The 22,185-nt window shown below is 50.0% G+C and overlaps 1 protein-coding gene across 5 annotated transcripts in view; it reads left to right on the top strand.

The window, feature by feature from the left end:
- Positions 1-22,185, top strand: part of SLC39A11 (solute carrier family 39 member 11) — a 322,339-nt gene that overhangs the window by 228,798 nt on the left and 71,356 nt on the right. For all 5 annotated transcript variants that reach the window (XM_075904010.2, XM_075904012.2, XM_075904009.2 and 2 more), the window contains one exon: positions 14,503-14,572. In XM_075904010.2, coding sequence (XP_075760125.1) covers positions 14,503-14,572 — 70 coding nt within the window. The remainder of the gene's footprint in view (positions 1-14,502; positions 14,573-22,185) is intronic.

Consider the following 22,185-nt stretch of genomic DNA (forward strand, 5'->3'; position numbering starts at 1 on the left):
GGCGCTACAAGGCTACTCACTGTTTGTTCCTTTAATGTAATAAGTAGACACCCTCCCTCCCATGATGAGGCCGAGTTCTGGTCTGTCCTACAGACTTACGTTGGTATAACTGGATCACTCTAGGGTCTGGAAAATCCACTCCCCATTGTGACGCAGTTTTACTGACATAAACCCCAGTGTTACATTGATGGGAGGGCTTCTCCCGTCGACATAGCTACTGGCTGTCGGGGAAGCTGTCCTACCGACGTAGGCAGCCACTTCACTAAGCACTACGGCAGCATAACTACAGCGTAATAGGTGTGGACAGGCCCTCAGGTGCTGTCCTCCTTAGGAAAGAGTTAGCACCAAAATTCATGCTGCTGACACTTGAACCTTGTGGCTCATTTTTGGCGAGTTCTTGCTGGTCTCTTTCCAGCTCAAGGGACCCAGTTACAGCGATCTACTTTTTTTTCTCCTGTTGCAGTTCCCACCTGACCCCCATCCTGATCAGCAAGATTCAAAGGCCTGTTTGTTAAGCGATGGTCAATGCCTTCTGGCGGTAATTAAATGTTGGGTCATCTCAGTATAACTTCCAGAATGAGGGTTTTTTGGGGGCGGAGCGCTTCATTCCTCATCTGTGGCATTCAAGGGTGGGTGGGTATGAAGAGGAGACCATCTGGTTTATTGCTCCAGCCCAAAGAATTGTGGCTCGGTGCAGCAAAGAAAGTGAAGCTCACATCACAGAGCGAAACGGAATCGGAACTAGTCCTGCCTCTTCCCCAGCCCTTGAGGAGCGAAGTGGATGAATGGTTAGGGTGTGAGTACCTCTGTTCCCCCCGCGCAAGCCGTCTCCTCCCTCTGTGCCTCAGAGTCCCCCCGTACGGGGGGGGCAGGGGCGTACAGCTCTCACTGCCTGCCTCAAGGTGTTGCGGGGAGATAGGCCCTCCCCGAGTTACAAACCTCATCCAAGGAAGTGGGTTTTTCCCACAGAAGCTCATGATCCTATACAGCGTGTATATTTTTGGTAGTCTCTAAGGTGCTACTGAACTCCTCGTTGTTTTTGTACAAACCTCTGATGTACGAACATCTGCACACACAAACAAAAGCTCGCTGGCAGCCTCAGGGAGCAGGCAGGAGGCACAGGTGATGGTGAGCAGTGCAAGTGCTGGCTGGAGGACCCCAGAGGAGCAATGGGTGTGATCACGCTGCTAGTGGTTGAAGGGGAAACTGTTGCTTCTCTCTAACCCGCCGGGCCAGCTGAACGGCCACCCCTTGCTCCTCCTCCGGCCCTCACTCACACCACCTCTTGGTGAGCGGGGCTGGGTGCATCCCGTAGTGGAAGGGATGGCCAGGGACACCCAGAAATCCCCTTCAGAATCTTCATCTGTCTCCTCATACTCCTCTAATTAAACCTGCCTTTTGTCAAGCAGCAGCATTCAAGGTTAAATAAAAAACGATTTCCACTATTTTTCATTGCAAATAGACAGTATTTCAGCACCATTCTGGATTAAGTAGGCTTTTGTGAGCTGGCCTAGGAACCTAACTACCATTTATAGCATTGTTTCTGTGGGAAAATGCGTTCTGAGTTCTGAACAGCCGACTTACAAACGAACTTTTGCCACACGACCCGTTCCGAAATTGGGGACTTAGTGCAACTGCATTAAAGACGGTGAGGTGCACAGAGACTCTGGTAACAGGGGTCAAATACATTGCTAAGACAGACCCATGCAGCACGTGGAAGTTGAGGTGTTTTACTCCTCAAGCAAAGGTGCAGAGGTTTCTAAACTGGTGACAAAAGACTTGTCTAATTTACAACTAGAATGGACACTGGTTACTGCAGAATTACTCGGTACAGTAAACTTCTGATAATCTGGCACATTTAGGACCCAGGGGGTGCTAGATTATCAGATGTGCCGGACTATCAAAGGGGGAGCTATGAGGGGTCTTGCGTGGAGTGGGGGGATGGCGGGGCGGCGCTGCGGGACCAACCCGGCAGCACCCCAACTGATCTGCCCCAGGCGTTCCCAAGTCAGCCGCTGCTGAAACTGACCAGCGGCCGACTCAGGGAAACCCGGGGCAGAGCAGCTCCAATTGTCCGGCTGCCTGGAGCACTTCCGGGTTCCCGGTGGTGCCAGACTAGCAGGAGTGCCTGACCACTGGATGCCGGACAACTGGAGTTTTACTGTATTGTGCTTCAGTAATACATCTTGGAGATGCATGATTTGGGGCCCCCCAAGAAACTCTGTAGTAGCAAAGAATGTTTACAAATCTGTGCTGTCAAGCAACCCTGCCAAAATAAACCAACTGGTGTGCGTGTGTGCGTGTGTGCGTGTGTGTGCGCGCGTGTGTGTGTGTGTGCGCGTGCGCGCGTGTGTGTGCGTGTGTGCGTGCGCGTGTGTGTGCGTGTGTGCGCGTGTGTGCGCGCGTGTGTGTGTGTGTGTGTGCGCGCACGCGCTCTCACACAAAACCACGATTTCAAGCTTCTAATTGCATGTGTGAGACAGACGGAGACAGAGAATCATATCCACTAGCACAGCCTCTTTAGCTATGAAGAAACCTGCATCTTTGCACAAGAATTGCAATCATTTCAGCTTCTGGGTATTGTACTTTACATATGAATGCTAATGTGATGTCCTTTGAGTAGGTTCTACTTCAAGGGTAATTGTAATATTGCGCTTTGGCCTCACCATGGGGTAGATCTTATATGCAGCTGGGTAATAAAGGCGCTCAGGGAGAATGCAGTGTTGCTGCCATCAAATTATCATAATTAAATGTGATACCTGTAGTAATTATGCTAGCTAGGATTGAGGGGGGAGAGGGAATGGGCCTCTTAATTAGGGGGTTGATTTAACATCTGAGCCACTCAGAGTCCTTAAATATCCCCAGACATATGCAAAGTAATATTGTTCTTCAGTCATATTATCATAGACCTTAGAGAGAGCTTTTTAATCTTCAGAACATTTTACAAGCATTACTTAATCCTCACGCCACAGGCGTGTGTTAGTTTAGTGCTGTTTTTCTGAATTTACAGAGAGAAAACCAGAGGAGACGCTAAGAATTGCACAGGGTCAGAACAGACTCATGGATTCCTGGTTCTCAGTTCTGCGTTCAGATCTTGCTCCTCTAGTTTACAACGTGCCTGGTATCAGGGCTTCACCATCGGCGCGTGATGCCCTGTGCCGAGCGTGCGGAGTACCGAAGGAGAGGTCTATATTTACACTCGGTGCCTGGTGCTGTGCTGGAGTGGGAGGAGCTGTGATTCTCTTGTAGATTGTGGTTTGAGGAATGACTGTGAAAATGCCACCATCTGGCTAGACCAGTCTGCTCCCAGTGCAAGGTAAATCAGTTGTTACCTTGTCTAGTCCTGCAGAGCAAGCAGGGAACCCTTCCTGAATGCCACACCATTTGCAGAATTGCTAGCTCATTTCTCGTTGCAAAGTCTTTACCTTGAAAGGGATAGCTCCAGGGCACCCTTGCTAGATGAGTGAATACTTGTAAATGGGGCATTGTGATGGAGTGGACTAGATGCAAAGCCGCCTGCTGGAGGCTAGCGGTAGTGCACCCTGCCCCAGGGAAAAGAGCAGAAAAGAGGTCCTCCAGGCAGACTAGAGCGGCTGCTTTTGCTACAGCCAGTCATAGGCCAGCAAGCTGATATAAAAGAAGTTGCTGAGCCAGTGCCTGGTAGTTCCTCACTGGAGCTCGAGCTAGTCAGACCTAGGGATGGAGTGGGAGAACAGCAGCACCTTGGACAGCTCTGAGTGTGAGTTGGCCTTCAGATCTGGTAGAAACCCAGGTCCAGCCACTGAAGACTAGCCCTTAACAGACTACGACAAATTGCAGAACCCGGAACAGAGTGTGGGGAAAAATGTGACCTCAAAGCCCTGAGAGAGACGGCTGGACAGAGCAGCTTTTTGGGGAAGTGGTCCAGGGATGAGACAGCAGCGGACCGCAGTGATACTTAGCAGGCAACTGCTACTTACAGGGTCTCTGGGCTTGGACTCAGAGGAGTGGGTGGGCCTGGGTCCCCCCAACTCCTCAACGGCTACAAAAAGGGAGATAAAAAGCCTGGTTCCAGGCGACCAACCAGGAAAGCCATCAGGGACACCTCCAGTCTAGTTGGGTGGAGGCATTGTAGACACACCCACAGCCGCAAAGGGTGAGCCCTTACCCAGACATAATTGGATTTGGAGTGCCTGAGGGGAGACAAACATGGAACCCCACCTGAAACTCTCGTCACACATTAAGTGTTGGCACAATCCGCCAGACAAATAATTCACGATAGCAGGTTTTAGGGCAGTGGTACTCAGTCCTCAGCAGAACCCACTGGGGACTCATGAGCCTGCCTGAGCTGCCCCCATGGGAGCTGGTGGGGGAAGCAGCTCCAATCATGAGCGCCAGGGGGTGGAAATGTTCCTCTCTAATCTCAGGGCTGGGGACTTCCGGTTTCAATTTTCCCCCTCCCCCAGTCCTCTCCAGCTTACTGCAAAGCTGAGCCCCCTGCCCTGTGGGAAGCGTGCTGGGGACCTCGCTGCTTACAGATGCACATGCAGTTTCACCACTCAGGTTTGTAGGCTTTCAGCTCTTCCAAATAGAGACCAGAGGTAATACATAGTGGGGATATAAGGGGGTCATATCGTGCCCCCACACCATGGGCATGAGGGACAAGGGTCGGTGAGCAGCTGGAGGGGCCAGCATCCATGGATGCTTGGGAAAGGAGCAGGCCCCCATACTCACCCTTAGGAAACGGAGCAATGCAGCTGGGGAGCAGAGCTAGTTGGGGACTCATTGCTCCTCTTGTCCTGCTGCTGCCAGGGAGCTGGTGGAGGGGGACTGACCCCAGCTCTGCTAGTCCTCTAGGCGCATTGTTCAGGGGAGGAGGAAGAGGCGGGATGGGGGCAGAGTAAGGGCGAGGAAGAGGAGGGGAGGAATGGAGCAGGGGCCAGGAAAGGTGGGGTCTAGGGTGGAGGAGAGTTGTCCTGGCCCTTTCCTGGGCTGGGGGATTCACCCTCCTTACTATGCCTCCTTACTATATAGCAATGAAGTGGTACGGTAAAGAGCAGTGCATCTTGGAGTCCAGAGATGCTTAATGGAACACTCCGGCACATAGATTAATGAAGCAACTTAACAGCTAGGAGCCAAGTTCTATAAACCTATACTTGGATGTTTGGGGTTGATCCTGCCTCGGGCAGGGGGTTGGACTAGCTGATCTCCTGAGGTCTCGTCCACCCCTCATCTTCTGTGAGCCTGTGATTCTAATGCAAATCATGTAACATCTGAAGGGAATCCGGAGCCAACGCTTCACTCTCATGAGCAAGAGACGTGCATAAAAAACCAATTCCACGTTAAGACAATAGCTTAATGCTAGGAGGCTCCAGCTAGCAATGAATGACTTATAGCTATGGAGTGTGTAAGTAGACTGGGATGATATTTAGCTCCAAATGACACGCAACAGTTTCTTGCCATTTCAACCAGAAAGGACATTGTCTCAACGACTTAATTACCTGCATCCTGCTTCAAAAGCCTTTTAAAACTGCACTTGAAAGGGAATCCTCTGAACTGTTGTTCATGCTAAAATTCGACACTTAACAAAAACTCTAGTTATCTTACCCATTACAAAGCTAGCTTCCTCAATTATCACCTCTAATACCATTAGCTCACAGACATTTACCTTCCCCCCCCTCCCCCGCACCCCCCTTCTGTGCTGAAATTTGAATTGTCCTTTTCATGTGAGTTCTTTTTTTTAATTGTATCCTTTGGTATATATGGTTGTGACTATTTTCTTCCACTATTTGATCTGAGGAAGTGTGTCTGGCCCACGAAAGCTCATCATCTAATAAACCATCTTGTTAGTCTTTAAAGTGCTACATAGTCCTGTATTTTGCTTCATGACATGCAGGATCTCTTTCTTTTCATTCCCATGGCCTGTCTAATTAGTCCTGCTGCCTAGGAGAATTCTCAGGTGGCAGAAGAAAATCGGAGATTTCCTATGAAGATGGTGCCGAATGCTCATTGCTGAATATGAAACGGTCCCTGTGGACAGCTGACCGCGTCACCCAAGCCTTAGAAGAAGGTCCAAGCTCTGATTGGGCCCTGTAGACTTCAGTGACTTCTTGACCCTCCAGCCTATTCCTCATAGGGGAATACGGTTGGGGCCGTTCCCGCAGAGCTGCTGTGTCAGTGCAGAGCTTAAATTAAGGACTAGGGATGTGAAAGTTAGCCAGCGAGGTCTGGAGCAGCTCCCCATCCGCAGGGGGCAGCTCTAGCCTCAGGGGGCCTGCCGCAGATAGGGAGGGTGGGGGAGGAGGGGAATACAGGCAGGGACTGCTTTGGTGGGGCTGGATCAGCACCTGCTGTGGCAGGGAACCTCAGTTGAACTTCCTGTTTAACTGGTTAACCAATTAAATAGGATTTTACATCCCCATTGCAGACTCAGGGTATGTCTAGACTACAGGATTTTGTGGACGAAAGTGGACTTTTGTCGACAAAACTATACCTGCGTCTACACTACCACCGAGTTCTGTCAACATAACGTCGACAGAACTTGGCAGTTTTGTTGACGGCGGTAAACCTCGTTCTACAGAGTTCTGACAACAGAAGGCGTTATTGCATTGACACTGTCCTTTGTGTCTACACTCTCATGTTGACAAAGCGGCTTGCTTTGTCAACAGAACTGGATGTAGTCTAGACGCTTTTTGTCGACAGAAGCTTTGTCGACAAAGCCTCTGTTGACAAAAGCCTGTAGTCTAGACGTACCCTCAGTGTTGTTACTTTCTACCAGAATTAAATTCATCTCCAGTTTGGGTTTGTTAAACTGTGTCTGTCTGACTGACTAGGATCAAGTGAAACCCTCATTATTTTAATTTAGGGTTTAGTTCTGCCAGTGCCACTATACTTCATCCTTTGTCGCCAGCGACAATGCAAATGAAGCGTTCATTCACATTTCTCACGCTCTCATTTGCATAGTCTCTTCCAGTCCATTTTGCAGAAGAGGCTTTTGCGCAAAAAACCCACAGTGTAGACGAGGCAAAAAACCCTTTTGCGCAAGATCCCGTATACCTCCTTTTTTGAGGAATAAGGACTCTTGTGCAAAAGGGGGTTTTGCCCCATCTACGCCGTGGTTTTTTTGCGCAAAAACCTCTTACGCAGAATGGATCGGAAGAGACTGTGCAAATGAGAGGGCGAGAAATGCTAACGGGTGCTTCATTTGCATTGTTTCTGCCGACAAAGGCTACAGTGTAGATGTAGCCTGAGTAACTTCTGCATACTGTTGATTGGCAATAACAAAGTCCCCCGTGGCCTTTGTGGAATTTTTGACTCCCCCAAATGCCCTGGCAATTAATCCAAGGCCAGTAATGCTTACCGGCTTATAGGAAGTTCTGGTCCGAGTCGGATGTGTTTTTTTTTTTTTTTTTTTTTACTTTTGATGTATCTAATCTCCTTTGGAAATTCACTTTCCATGTGCGTCCCCTTGTTAGCGAATTCTTTATCTGGCCCTCTCTTATGCTTCAGTCCGGTCGTTCTGAGCTGCATCATTCCAGGGAAGGGAATGTAGCAATGTGGGTAATCCTAGCAAAGACGCTGACTCTTGGGTAGCGGGGCCTTGATCCAATCCCTAAGAGCTTCATATCCTTTCAAACTCTTAGCAAGGCTCTGCTCCTAAGCCCCAATTGTTGCATTTTTGTGTGTTTAGCTGCTTCTCCTTGTAATCTTATAAAAGCTCACGCATTGCTTACAGAGTTGTTGTAGCTCTGTTAGTGCCAGGGTCCACGAAACGCAAGGTGGGCGAGATACATTTATTGGACCAACTTCTAGGTGGTGAAAAAGAAGCTTTCATACTACACCGAGCTTGTCTACCTCCCCCGGTCTCTCAAAGGCTCACATTAGCATTTCTAATAGATTTGTATTATAATTGCCTGTGAATATACCTCAGCGTGAACTATTTTAGGAAGCAGAATCAACCTCTCTGTAATCTAGAAGACTAAGACACCAGACTACAGTTTCATGTATTTGCATAGGAAATGCTGCCCCCTTACTAGCTTCGGTATTCTCAGGGTACGGCTACACTGCAAAAGACTCTCAGCGGCATGTCTCAGAGCTCGGGTCAGTTGACTCGGGCTTATGCTGCGGCACTAAAAATATTCTTGCAGGTCTTCAGGCTCGAGCTGGAGCCTGAGCTCTGAACCCCGGTGAGGGAGGGGCGTCCCCAAAACAAGGAATCCGGGATTGCTTATTTGCCTGAGTCTGAAACTGTAAGGGTTGTGCTTCCCTGTATCCTTCTGCTCTCGTAATTAAGTCCTGGTTTTGTTTGGCCTCCAAGACAATCTTTTCTGAGCGCCTCCTCAACAGTGAAAAGAGAAACAGACATCTTTGGGAATTGTGCGTCACTGCGCGTGCGCAGTATTCATGACCTCCGCAGATTTTTTTACTTCCTCGTGGGAAAGTGATCCCTGATGGGGAAGGAAAGGGAATCCATAAGAGCAGTCAAGAATCCCTCCCCAGCCTTGTAGGCAGGTCCATGTGGGCGCCCAGAGCAGCTGGTAGAGACATAAAATCACTGCCAGGGTGGTGGTCGGGGTCGGACGGTCATGCCTGTGTGAGAGAAAGAGGACTGTGCTTGGCGTGGAGGGGCAGGGCGTTGGGGTGTTTCTGAGGTGATAGGTGTAGGGCAGGCTGTTGCCCCTCAGGCAGATCAGAATGTAGCAGCCTGCCTGCAGAGTGAATTGTTCCCGTTATAATAGGGGTGAGATTTCCCATATGATCTTTTCCCTAATCTCGTTATTAATATTTGGGTGGTGGCAGTGGAAGTTTTATTCCCAAAATCTAGGATTTTTAAGATTTTGGGGGAAGTTTTATACCAAAGCCTGGTAGATAAGGCTTTGGGGTACACTTGCTGGCCCCACTTCTGCATTTATCATGCCAGAGTGGGGAAGGAGCCATGACATGGTGGCAGCGGTGGGATTAGTTTGAGAACCCAGGATTTTTAAAAGGACACAGGGGTTTTTTTGAGTGCAAGCTTTGCAGTTTTTTTCTCTTGCTTTTTTTGTTTGTTTTCTGGGCTGCTTCAGAGGGGCAAACAGAAGGTTAAGCTTAAGCCAGACACGGACCTTCCCAACCAGTTTGGTTTTTTTATAGCTTTCGTGACAACTGGATAGCTAGGTTAGAATAGAGCAGGGAAGGAGCCCAGTACATGCTCTTGCGATCGGGCAAGGTAACCCTAGAGGAACCAATCCTTCCCAAGCAACACCCTGAGGCAGAAACAGCTTCAGCGCCAGGCATGTTCTTAGTGAATTCCCTCAGGAGTATAAAACAGGTCTAAACATTTTAAGGCTTCTTTGCTTTGTAAAGGAACTTTATTGTAAAGGGTGATGTGGCCTTACCAAAGCTTTATGGTGCTGTAGCGACGAGCACCGGTTTAAATTTGTGGACTGAAAAATTTCCTTTCCAAATGTGTCTGTTGCTACTGACCTTTCTGGAGATGGTCAACATCAGTTGTGAGCTTGAGCGCCCAGCGCGCACCTGCTATTGAGTTGCTTGTGAGGTAACGCTGCCCATATGGCTGCATCGATTTGTTGATTGATAATTAGAAATAAAGGGTGAATACTCCACATTGCTGTTAGACAGAGGGGTTTAGGGTTTGCCTCCAATGCACCCCAGTCCCATTCTCCAGCCATTGTCCTGTAGTTGAAATAAATTACCAAAATAATTGAAACCAGTGTGATCAGATTGCATTATTTTAAAAAAACATGCAGAATTTTACAGAATTTTAAAATAAAATACGCTGAATTTTTAAAAATGTTGGCGCAGAATTCCCCCAGGAGTAATCCTTTCGTCTCCCTCCCTTTCCAGACGGTAGCTCGGTTGGGTGTCCATTTGTGAAGCGTTGTAGAGAGGGAGGGTTGGTTTTGCATTGAATTCTGAACCCAGTGAGGTGAATGGCATGTTGTTTTTTCACTTAAATTTCCTCTGTGCCTGTACCTGCTTTTGATGTGATCGGATTTAACTGCCTCACAGGGGGGTTGTGTAAATGAAAATGGTGAAAGTACTTTGATACCTGCTAAGGAAGAGGCTGGTGCTGGTATTGTGCTTGCTGTGGGCTTTTCCAATATTTCCGCCCTGAGCCCAGAAAGAACCATAGATAAATCCTCCAGGAGGCTGGAGAGGCTGTGGAGGAACTGGCCAATCAGAGGCCTGGGAGATCTACAAAAGGAGCTGCAAAGCTCAGCAGCACTCAGTGTGGGGAAGAGCTCATGGTGAGCAGACTGAGTAGGCCCGGCCAGTGTTTACGGGGCTCAAGGCGGCATGTTGTGGTTGGCTGCACCGCATGGCCAGGCGGCTCCCAGCCAGGGCAGCAAGCGAGCAGCATGGGCCCCTGAAGGCACAGGGCTCAAGGCAACTGCCTTGCTCGCTTTGCCCTATGGCCAGGCCTGACTGTGAGGCTGGCTTAGGAAGTTGTCTCCAGGAGGGGAAGCCAAGTGGGGAAAGGGACTGAGGAGAAACAAACTGAGACAGATTTGGAGACACCAGCAGAAGGCACTGAGAGGTCCCCTGTTAGGCGTGTACCCTGGGAGGGGTTGTCATTCACACAGGGTATAACTTGGCCAGAGGGCTGAGTAGCCAAAAAGGCGGTGAAGACTGAGGACAGTACAGGCACACACACTCAGACAGACAGGGGCGCTCGTGGGAGGTGTGTCTCCCCCTCACAAAACTTGGACTCTGGGCACCAACGATGGGTACTTGGGTGCATGTCACTGTATCCATTCAGAGGCTTCCGAAAATATTTGCATCCAGGATGGGCCGGCAGAGATTAGACCGAATCGGGGGAGGGAGAAGACCTTTCAGGGCTCTGACTGTTTGTGCTGGAAGAGGGAGGGTAGCTACAAATCTGGACGGAGTTTAATTGAGAGACTTTCAGAGTCTCTTCTCTCAGTCGTGAGTGGAACGAACCTGGGGCCTCTGCCAATTTCTGTTCTTCATTACCTTCCTGGTATTACATTTTGCTCGAGCAGCTGGTCCACCGTATAGCTTCCCTCCCCGTGCGGCAGCTACTCCACCCAGCAAGCAGTTCCCCACACGCCATCTGTTGATCTTCGTTCCCCGTTAGTTACGTTTCCTGTGTCGATGCAATTTGTGCTTCTCTGTCATTCACGTCGCCAGCACGTTTCTTTCGCTCCTTTTGACTCCCACTTCGGAGCATGATCATTATTGTGGTTTTCTTACCCGGTATTTAGGCTCTTCCCAGCATTTAATCACATTAGCTCTTGGGCGAATTGAGTTCTGCCCTCTGGGAGATTCATTTGTGTTCCCTATCACAGCTCCGAAGGGTAACACCAGACTCGCCGCCATCCAAACCATCTCAATGGCTTCATTTAAGGACATTGCTCCAAGCCATAAATTGTATTTTAAAGTAGAAAACTCTAAATGGTTTTGCTGATCCCCTCCCACCCTGTTGTGTGAATCTGAAGCAGGAATATAGCTCCTAAGCCCTTTATCATCTGCAGGAACAAACTATTTGGAAGTAGCAGCGTATTCTCTCTCAGCTCTCTGGTCACGTCTCATGTTGCTTGCATATATTCCAGGGGGATATTCTTAAACACCTTGTGGAGGCTGTATTGGCATTCTGCACAAGTGCACTGTTTATCTGGGGCTACTGCAAGCTTCTTTTGGAAGAAGCTTATCTGGAAGAGATATTCGGGAAAAACTTATTTTGAAAGAGAGCGTGTACACAGCAAAAGCGCAGTTTCGAAAGATAGCATTGATTGGATGCTATCTCACATTTCAGTTGTGATTACTGTGGACGGAGTAAACCAGGGCACCTGTGCTTTTTCCTGGAGGCCTCTTCTTTTGGAAAAAACACTCTCTTCCATGTCCGCACATGCCTTTCTCTGGAAAAGCTTTTTCGGAAAAAGGCTTCTTCCTCGTAGAAAGAGGTTTACCACTGTCAGAAAAACCTGTGTTCTTTCAACTTTCTGTCAATAGATGGCAATAGCAGTGTGGACATCAGTGTAGTTTTTCTGGAAAAACAGCTGTTTTTCCGGAAAAAACTCTGCAGTATAGACATACCCTGGCTTTGGTATTGTAATGTGCCCGTTGGAGAAGAAACAGGCGACCCAGGAGCGGATGGAGTAAACGGTCCTCTTTATTGCAGATACCCGTTCCCCTCGGACCCCCAACACGTTCCAAATGAGCAATGATTTGGCACCAGTTGCACTCCTGCGTCCGTTTGAGTATGTGAATTCACACATCGCTCACTACTTCCCCATAATCCTTATTTAGTAGTGTTAGCTCTTATCACATGAATATTAATAGGCAGGTGATGAATATTATTATACCCCTTCTCCCGTTTACAGGATTTTCAGTTAGATCAGCACTTGTCTACATTACATACTTCCCAAATCAGCAGGATACAGAGATTACAAAGGCTGTGACCCTGAAAGTGTTTTTACAGAGCAAGTGAGAAGACAAAATAAAGATGACACTGTCCAGGGCAACTATCTTTCTAGGCTGCGAGGACGAAGGGGGGGAAAACGTGTTCAAAGGACAATTATTGCTCTGGCCAGACCCCTACCACTAATGTATAGCAACCCAAGCCCTTGTTAATTCTTACACGTCCCACCAGTGCCAATCACATTAGTGTTGGCTCTCAGGGTGGAATAACTCCATTTTACTCAATGGAATTACCATGCTACGATATTATACATTAGTGGACGCTTAAAAAGGTCTTGCAGTAAGGATAAGATGGATGATTTGGGATTCTCTGGCTTAATCCTATATCTTTGCTCAATATTCAAACCAAAGCTCTTAGCGGTCCCAAGACATTTGTTTCAATTTCTGCATTTTCAGCTTAGAGTGGGGTGAGGGGGAAATGAAAATGCCCAAATCTATGAGAAGGGCAGTTCTTGCTGTCCAGTATCAGAGGGATAGCTGTGTTAGTCTGAATCTGCATAAACCACGAGATGTCTCATGTATCACCTTATAGACTAACAGATTTATTGGAGCATAAGCTTTCGTGGGCAAAGTGACGAAGTGGGTCTTTGCCCACGAAAGCTTATGCTTCAATAAATCTGTTAGTCTATAAGGTGCCACAGGACTTCTCGTAGTTCTTACTGTTTTTCCAGCTGACTGGAAATATGAAAGACGCTGCTCTTCTGAGACTTTGAGCTGCAGTCTTCAGACATTCAAAGTTCGGTTAAGTTTCACAGAAGGGTCTGCACAAATGGGAGTTTTTCTGAGCTAGACCTACAGTTTTGCCATTTTGGATGTTGCGTCAAGACGCCTGACCAGTTAGAAGTCAGGCTTTTTGTCTTGGTGGTTGTGGAAAACCCTCTTTTACTCCACCACCAAATTATAAAAGCAAATCTGACTTCATTTTTGTTTTTTGCCTTCTCCTGCCTGGTTAGAAGCCATGGCAGACTGGCTGTTTAAAGAAGAAAGAACTGTAAAGAAAGAAACAGAAAAAAAAAAAGTTATATTGCTCTGGAACGGTTGAGAATAATTTTTGTTTTGAAAGAAGAAAAACAGAATTGCTGGGGTGCAGAGCGGTGGGGGAGAGTTTGTGAAGAAAATAGAAAAAGGCAGGAAGTGAACTGAGAAGAATAAGCTAATTATCCAGGTGATGTTGCAAGCATCACTTCTGGGGATGGAACCGGTGGTACATAATGATGTCAAATTGCAGGTCTGCGGCACCTGCCAAAGGGTCTAACAACCACTCTCTCCTATTAGACTGTGTGGTCACTGCAATTAGACAGCTTTAAGAAAATGCACCTGTTAGATAGGCTCCAGCAGAGGATTGAGAATTTGTGTGTTTCAGTAAGCTACCAGTCAACTGCACAGTGAATATTTCTCATATCTCTGTGGTGCTGTATTGTAGACACAATGTGTTAGTATGTAGCAAGATAAATTGTTAGCTTACCACAAATTTCTGTTCTGCTGTTTACGGAAATAAGCCTTTATAAGCATGTTTACACTATGCGGAAGATCAATGCTGCCGCAATCAATTTTTCAGTGGTTTGATTTAGTGGGTCTAGTATAGACCTGCTAAATCAAACTCAGAGGGTACCCTGTTGGTGGCCAGTTCTCCTGCTCCTCACAAAGAGTAAAGGAAGATGACGGGAGTGTTTGCTCCTATCGGCCTCCTGCTGTGTGGACAGCATGGGAATGCGATGTAAAATACATTGACTCCAGGACTGTTGTGATTACAGGATGTCCCCGCTGTAAGTCGCCCTGGTAGACATTGGTTCCGCACTAGCGTCGACGTTTGTGGGAACTGTTCTGTTCTAAGTCCTCCCATTCCCTATTCTTTCATCGCGCGAGTATAAAAAAAAGACCAATTGACACAAACAGAAGTCAACCATGGGGTCCCCGCTTCACATACTTTCGTTTTAAGTCCACGTTTTTTTGAATGTTTCTTGGACTTATAGTGAGGACACCCTGTACCTACTGTAGCAGAGGAAGGGGCTTGGTTTATCACGTTGCTTGACTGATCTGAATTGCCAACTCTCTTGTTTTTCTCTGTCTCTCTCACAGAGGGTCTAGCTGTTGGCGTTGGGTTTGGAGCTGTGGGGAAATCAGCATCAGCAACCTTTGAAAGTGCCAGGTAAGCGACGTGGGTGTTTCTGATCCTGACATTTAAAACTTTATGCCCATGCTTGCCTCTCAGAAATATTACTCTTGATCTCGGAAGGCAGCGTGAAACTCAACAGTGTGATTGGCGAGATGAGGAAGGGTTAGTTTAAACTGGCCAGGACAGCAGAAGGAATTCTTTCTTCTGTATGACTTTTCTATTGGCTGCAGTCAGGGCTGGTGAGAGACTTTGCTGGGCCCTAGTAAGCGTGGGAGGAAGAAGGCTTGACTCCGGGTCCTCCGGAAGGGAGAGGGCCTCGTGCAGAAGGGGTGGAGCTCGGGGCTAGCCTCCCCCACCCTGCCCGGGGCTCTGACGGTGATTTAAAGGGCCCAGGGCTCCAGGTGCTGCTGAGGCAACTTCTCCCTTTGTGTTCCCCTCCACGCTCCACCCTGCCTCCCATCGGCAGCTCTGGCTGCAGTAGAAAGTTTCTGCCACTCTTGGAAAGTGCTTTCCACTCCCACGCCACTAGTCACACAAATAGAGCTGACTCAGGTGATAGATGAGGACAGTGACCCAGAACAGTGTTTGCCTGTTTGGGGCTAGGTCTACACTGCAGTTGTGGCTGGTCCATGTCAGTTGGCTCTGGCTCCCACGGCTTGGCTACCGGGCTGTAAAATAGCAGTGTAGGCATTTGGGCTCTGAATTCTCTGCCGCTGGCAGGACTGAGCCCCCAATGAGATTCTTGCAGGGCAGATGTCACCCAGGTGGCACCGGGCCTTCCCGAGCTGGTAGGAAGCGGAACCCCAGTGTTGCTTGGAAACGCTGCTCTGTCGGCCTAGTGATTCTAGCAGTCACATAGGCCCAGATTTTCCAGTAGCCACCGCCAGGTCACATTCCACACCCGGCCTCTCTTTGGCGCGTTTCAAAACACTGAATCAGGGGAGGGTTTTAAAGTGCGACGTCTCTCCCGTGCACATACCCGGAGGGGTTGCTAAATCGATGCCCAATCAACGAGCACCGGAGCGACTCCGGTGTTTGCCACAGAGATGTTCGGCCGTGGAACTGTTTTGTACCGCAGCACGCCTCAACCCCGGCAGCCGCAGCTTGCTTCAGGAGCGTGGCTGAGTCATGTAAGAGATGAATAGGAAACCTGCGTGCCTCTCGGTCGGGGAGAATCATTGATCTTCCACTTGGCACCGGCTTTTCCCTCCCACCCTTCGTTTCATAATATCATTTAGCTGCCTCTAATTTCCTCACGCCCTCATTGGCTTGTCTCCAGCGTGGAGGAGTGGGATTTGAAATGGCTGAAATTCTTCCGGCTCTGGGTGCCTTTCCGCCGGGGGCTAGTCAGAAATCCGTGCATCAGCTGTCACTGGGGCCAGCGTCCTGCTTTCCTCAGCTGCGGCCCTGCCAGGCGGGGGTGGAGGAGCTGGGAACTTCAGACTCATTAAGGTCGTCGACCGAAGGGCGGTCGTCGTGGGCAGCTGGCGCGTGTGGGCGTCGTTCTATTGCATGCGGGACATGGAGCGGGGAGTCGCTCTGGAGTCTTTTCTGCTTCAGAACTGTGCAAAACGTTAAGCAGCCTGCTTAGGAGGGGCCTCTCGGCTGGCTTCTGTCAGGCTCGCTCGCCTGCTGTTCAAGAAATTTGCTCCCTGAGGAGCAAGCTGTGCCACAGGGGACAGTGCGGGAGCGGTGGCAACAAATCTGTTTCAACACGAGCGGTTTATCCTCTGGGCCGCTGGCCATGAAGGCTTTGCCTTCACTACTCATCCTAAAGAGAACCACCGTTGTTGCTAGCTCAGGGCAGGTCTAGGTGGCAGGGGAGAAAACGCCAGCATCCTCTTGGAACTTGTGCCCTTGGTGGAGTTGTACCCATGCGAAACTTTTAAAGGGAAGGCGAAAATGTGTAGAGCATGAATCTGGGCCGAGTCCTGGCTCTATTAACTGAAAGGAGATTCCAGAGCTAGATCTGAATAACAGAACTACCCACAACAGGCAGTGGAGACATTTCCAGCTTACAGCAAGCCATGACGGGGGGCGGACATCCCTTCCCTTCCAGGGGTGTGTCTGCTGCCAAACATCTGGGACCATGAGTCTGAGCCCACGTCTGGGACTTGGAGCTCATGCCACGGTGCTATCAGTAGTCATGGAGACGTTTCCACTAGGTATCAGGAACCTTCCTTGGGTTTCAGAGCCCACGCTGGAACCTCTGTGCAGCTACTTTTGGTGCTATAGCGCGAGCCCGAGTCGGTTGCCCTGGCTCTGAGACTTGCTTCAGTGAGTCTCCTCTTGTAGTGTAGCCTTGCACCCAGCACCCCACAGGGGTCGAGCGTCCAAGCCTCAGTCAAGCCAGGACCTTGGGTTCAAGCCCCATAGCTTTGCAACGCTGATGCAGCCCCGCTGCACACGGGCCCAGGGAGTTCACCACAAGTATCTCATAGGCTGACTTGCTTTGTCCTCTGGCCAGTCAAGTTTTCCCAGGCCACCCCACAGATAAAGCGGGAGAGCAGCCGTGTTTCGGGAGGGCGCGAGGTAGGCTGGGCTCTGGTGGCTGAATTTGGGCCTGCGTAATGCAGTGTAGGTGCTGGAGCCCAGGCTGGGACTAGAGTTCAATAATTCCCAACCTGGAGTTACAAATGGTGCTAAAGTCCTAGGTTAACAAACTGGGTCTGCTGCCTCGGGTTCCACTAACCCGGGGATTACACTGTGGAGTCAGGGGTGCTGACAGAATTGCCCTGGGAAAGGTAGGAGGGGCAGCTCCATGCTCCCAGCAGGGGGGCAGAGCCCTGAGGAGAGGGGGCGGAGTTGGGACAGCCAGCCCTCATGACTGCCCAGAGCACGCTGTGCGGGATTCCAGTGGTGGGCTGACAGAATTGCCCTGGGCAAGGTAGGAGGGGCAGCTCCATGCTCCCAGCAGGGGGCGGAGCCTTGAGGAGAGGGGGCGGAGTTGGGACAGCCAGCCCTCATGACTGCCCAGAGCATGCTGTGCGGGATTCCAGTGGTGATTTAAAGGGTCCAGGCCTGGATCTCCAGCCACTCCTGCAGTGGTAGTAGCTGGGAGTCCCGGGGCATTTGCCCCTTTTGCCCCACCCTGTCAATGGGCCTGTGTGGTGCACACATTCTCTCAGTCAGTGGCTCTCAACCTTCCCAGATCCCTCTGCCCCTTTCAGGAGTCTGATTTGTCTTGTGAACCCCTGAGTTTCGCCTCACTCCAGAGCAACTTGCTTTAGAAAATCAGACATACGCATACACACGTGTCTCAGCGCAGTGTTACTGAAAAATTGCTTACGTTCTTATTTTGCCATAGAATTATAAAATAAACTAACTGGAATAGAAATAGTGTGTTTCCATTTCAGTGCATGGTGCGTAGAACAGTGTTACTAAGTCATCGTATGAAGATTTAGTTGGGTGCTGCTTTCTCTGGTACTTTTTACTGTTGTAAAACTAGGCCAACATCTGGATGTGTTGATGTACCCCTGTACAGAAGAGCTGTGCATACCTCCACAGGTACACATACCCTGGCTGAAAACCACTGCCTAAGTGGTCCGTCCTGGCTAACCTGCCAGGTTCTTCTGGGGAGGGTGTTACCTGAGTCCCACCTTCCCAGGACTGAAGCAGCAGATTTCCTTTATATATAGTCCAGCAGGCAGTGTAGCAAGATTCTGACCATGCCCAATGGGTCCTGCACTTCTGGCGGACAGTGTCTGCCTCAGAGGCTCTCTGTGACCCTCCCCACAGCCCCATGGTCACAGCCTACTGAGCCATACTCATCACAGGCTAGTTCACAGTTTGGGGTGAAAACCCCTCCATAGTCCTAGTCTCCCCTCTGATGGGGAGACTGTAGTGGGAAAGTTTGGGGGCTCACCCACTACTCTGGGTTCTGGCTTAGGACCCCTAGATAGCAGCAACTCATGGGGATTTTCCCCCTACCCCCAATACAGCAACCTTGTCCCTGGGCCACTTCCCCTTCTCCCAGGTACCTGAGGGTATCTTTCCTGCTTTAGCACAAACACTCTTTCCTTTTTGCAATTCTCAGCTCTCCGGCAATGCACGTCCTCCTCTCAGTCCTTCAGTCTTTTCCTTCCCTCTCCCATACCCAGGGGGAAATCTTTTAAAGCAGCCCCACAGGCCTTAATTGGCTGCAGGTGTCTGATTAGCCTGCTGCTTCAGGAAAGCTCTTAACTAGCTTCAGGTGCCTTCCTACCTTGATTAAGTGCCAGCAAGCTATTTACCCAGAGCCCTGCATACCTGCCCTCCATTAGAGTGCGGCAGCAAGCTGGTCTGGGTCTGTCACAGTAGTTAGATGATACTTAGTCTGCTGACCCATCTCCACCATGTTAGACACTACAACTCCCAGCAACCCTGGGCTTAAAGGAGCGGTGTCCCTGTAAGAGATATGCTGCTTGTACCTATTCTGTTACCCAGAGCTAAGGATTGGCTAGTACCAAACTGTGCTTTCCACTTCCCTCCCCTCCCGTGGCCGTTGGAGCACTTAGAAAAAGCACGTTCGCTTTCTTCGCCGGCTGCTCCTCCTTCTCTCCTTGCTCTGTTCTGATCAGCAGCGGGAAAGATTTGCAACGTGCTACAGCCGAGCACACACCTGGGAGACTGGCGATTTGGCAGCGCGTGAATGAGCTTGCAGCCATGACGATAACTCCGCTGGATTACAGGGTGCCACAGTAAGCCCCAGACCATTAAGGAGAAAAACAGCCTGCCAGTTTTTGCTGAGAGCCTCTCGCTGTGACGGCTGCTCCTTTCCATCCTTGCAGGCCATTTCTCTCACGGAGCCGCCATCTAATTGAATTGGAAAGAAGAATGTTTCTAGATCCGATTCTTCCCCCCCAGGAGAATGAAGAAGCGCTGGATAATCTTTCTAGCTTCAGTAATGAATTCGGTTTGAGTCTTCCATCTCGCCTACCTCCTGAAGCGGTTCAGTGCTTTCGTGAACATTCATCTGCTGAGCACCCTGCGCTGGTGATCTGTAGACAGAGAAAATTATATAACCTGCTCTCGCAAGCCTTTCTTTGACTGGGAGCAGTCATGACGTGCCTAGAACTCACCTACAGTCTCTTTTGTAGTCCACTCCCGGGCTTCCGCACTGCTCTGCCAATAGATCCCTGTCCTTGCTTGCAGGGATACTTAGTGGTTCTTGCCCTTCCCCAGAGCTGGGCCAATGTATCTCAGTCCTTGAATGCAAAATAGCATCCTTCCTGTTAAGATCGGAGCCGCGGCTGCTAATTTGGTTGGGTTGGGATGCAAGGAGTGGCGGTTTTGTGCGCTGGATCTGATGTTCCCCAGGGATTGGGATGAAACCCCGGACTGGGGTGGAAGGAGGTGCTGAGAACACGTCCCACTCCTCTGCCAATGGACATAGGGAGGCTTTTCCAAACTCTGTGTGGCCAACCTGACTGGGTGAAGGAAGTGGAAACAGTCAGGCTCCAAAGACTCATTGTACACATAAGTTGAGCCTGCTGCAGCCAGCCAGAGGTGGGACTGCTCAGCTACTGGTACACGTGAAGAAAAGAGCCAGAGGGCAAACAGGGAAGCATAGTAGAAGCGGGAAGGGCTGAATGTGAAAATTACCAGCGACTTAGGATCCATGTCACGCCTCTGTCTTTGCACTGCATCCTGGTGGTGTTCTAAGCGGGGACAGCTGCTAATGGCTTGCTGATAAGTGTAACTCTGTGGGGATGGGACATGATTCTCTCCTGTCCCATCCCCCTCTCCTGTTACACCGTCAGGGAAGAATCCTGGAGCAGCTCAGCCTTCCCTGCACTGCTAAGCCCCATGGGATAGGCCCCCAGATGTCTGAGCAATGCCCGTCCCGCAGCAGTACACACTCACCTGCTCAAGCGTTATTGGCGGCGTGTCTGCTGTCACTAGCACGAGGCTACCCTGGAACACTCACTGGAGTCTCGCTCACTCGAGTTCACTCTGCTGTGAAGACCTATCCACCGTGTCCACCGTTCTCCCGACTCGGGTGGCCATCCGGGTACCTCACAAATAGAGGACAGCTGCATTTAGTGCATAAGGGGCTCAGGGCAGGAGGGCTGTGGGGGTTCAGGAGGCAGGGCTGGGGGTGGAGGGGCTCAGAGAACAAGGAGAAAGTTCACCGCCTGCTGCAATCCTCCTCTGCCCTCCCCTCCGGAGCCAGGAGCAAGAGGAAGGCACAAACTGAGCACTTTCCTCTCGCTCCCTGAGAGGCAGGGGCAGAGAACGATGAGTGGGTAAGTGCAGCTGCAGCCCACTTCTCCCCCCCACTGCTGCCCTCCCGAAAGGGCACTGGGGGGAGGGGGCAGGTAGGGGATGGGGCAGCTCTGGATGGGTGGGGGGGCGCACATCTCCTGCCTGGCTACCTGCTGCTTAGCAAGGCATCCTGCAGGAGAGTCCCAGGAGCCCAGTCCAGCTGAGAGCTGCTGCAGCCGAGCGCCCCTGCCAGCCGGCTGCTTCTTGCCAGAACGCCACACCAGCTTCCTTTCACCTCAAGAGAAAAACAGAGGCCCTAAAGGCGCCGTTTTGTATCAATTGAGGACAGAGTAGCTAAAAATAGGACTGTCCTCTATAAAAGAGGTGGAATGACCTCCCACCTCCCAGCCCCTGTCAGTCCCAGAGCGGACGCAGCATGGTCCCATACATATGCCTGTCCCGAATCTGCCTGGGGCCAGGAAATGAGTCAAATCCAGATCTCCTGCATGACTCAACATAAACCCTCATCAAACCCTTCAGCTTTTGTATTTGCATTTTACAGCAGGGACTAAGGAATAGTGAGCAGAGCTTGCTGCCATTCATTTAATAGACCCACCCGTTGATTGAATGGGCTGGGGGAATGCAGCATATTCAGCCTGTGAAATAAACTCCAGGGCCTTTTCTCGGTCATAGAGCAAAGCGAGCATCAAGCAACCTTATTTTTAGAGGGACTCCCCGGCCTAGAGGTGCATGTGGCTTTCAGACCTGCCCACGTCCCTCTTTCTGCTGGAGAGCGACGGCTTGTCTGCCGGCGCTTGAAAGAGGCAAAGTCCACATCGGGCAGAATCAAAACTTGAAGTGCAAGCCAACAGGACGTGTGCGTTAATGCAAAACCACCAAGGCAACCCATCCGGGAGCTGTGGTCAGCATCGTCGCTGAATGTTCCTCCCAGGATGGAGAGTTACGGACAATAGATCGGTATTGGTCTGACTGTGCTAAGCGAGGCGCATAGAAAATGTGGATCCTTGAAAAGAGGGAAAAAAATGCAATATGCTGGGTTATAGAATCCTCCTCACTCTAACCTTTTGAAATAAAGGCTCCCCATAAAGTCTGCAGAGACTCCTGAGATGTGCTAACAAAGGAGCTTTTTTTTCCCCTTCAGAGACTGCTCAGTAAAAGCGAAGAAGCCAGAAGCTGTTGGTTCTTTCTCTGTGTTTAAAGCAGCATTAATCATGTTAGCTGAAAGCTGGGGTCTGGATCCATGAAGAATATCAATGCAAATTGAGCAGGCTGCAAAAGAGAAAGGAAAATAACTTAATCACCATCAATCTGTTTAACAATGTCATCTGCCGATAGAACAAGGCCTGGCTTGATCTAGATGTTCAGCCTGGAATATGTGTTGAAGAGTCCAAGAGTTCAGTTTTAAGGCGTTGCAGAATTTTTGGGGAGAGGTAGGCTGC

The sequence above is a fragment of the Pelodiscus sinensis genome, chromosome 20 (genome assembly GCF_052426305.1).
Source record: "Pelodiscus sinensis isolate ZL-2025 chromosome 20, ASM5242630v1, whole genome shotgun sequence".
Classification (NCBI taxonomy): Eukaryota; Metazoa; Chordata; order Testudines; family Trionychidae; genus Pelodiscus; species Pelodiscus sinensis.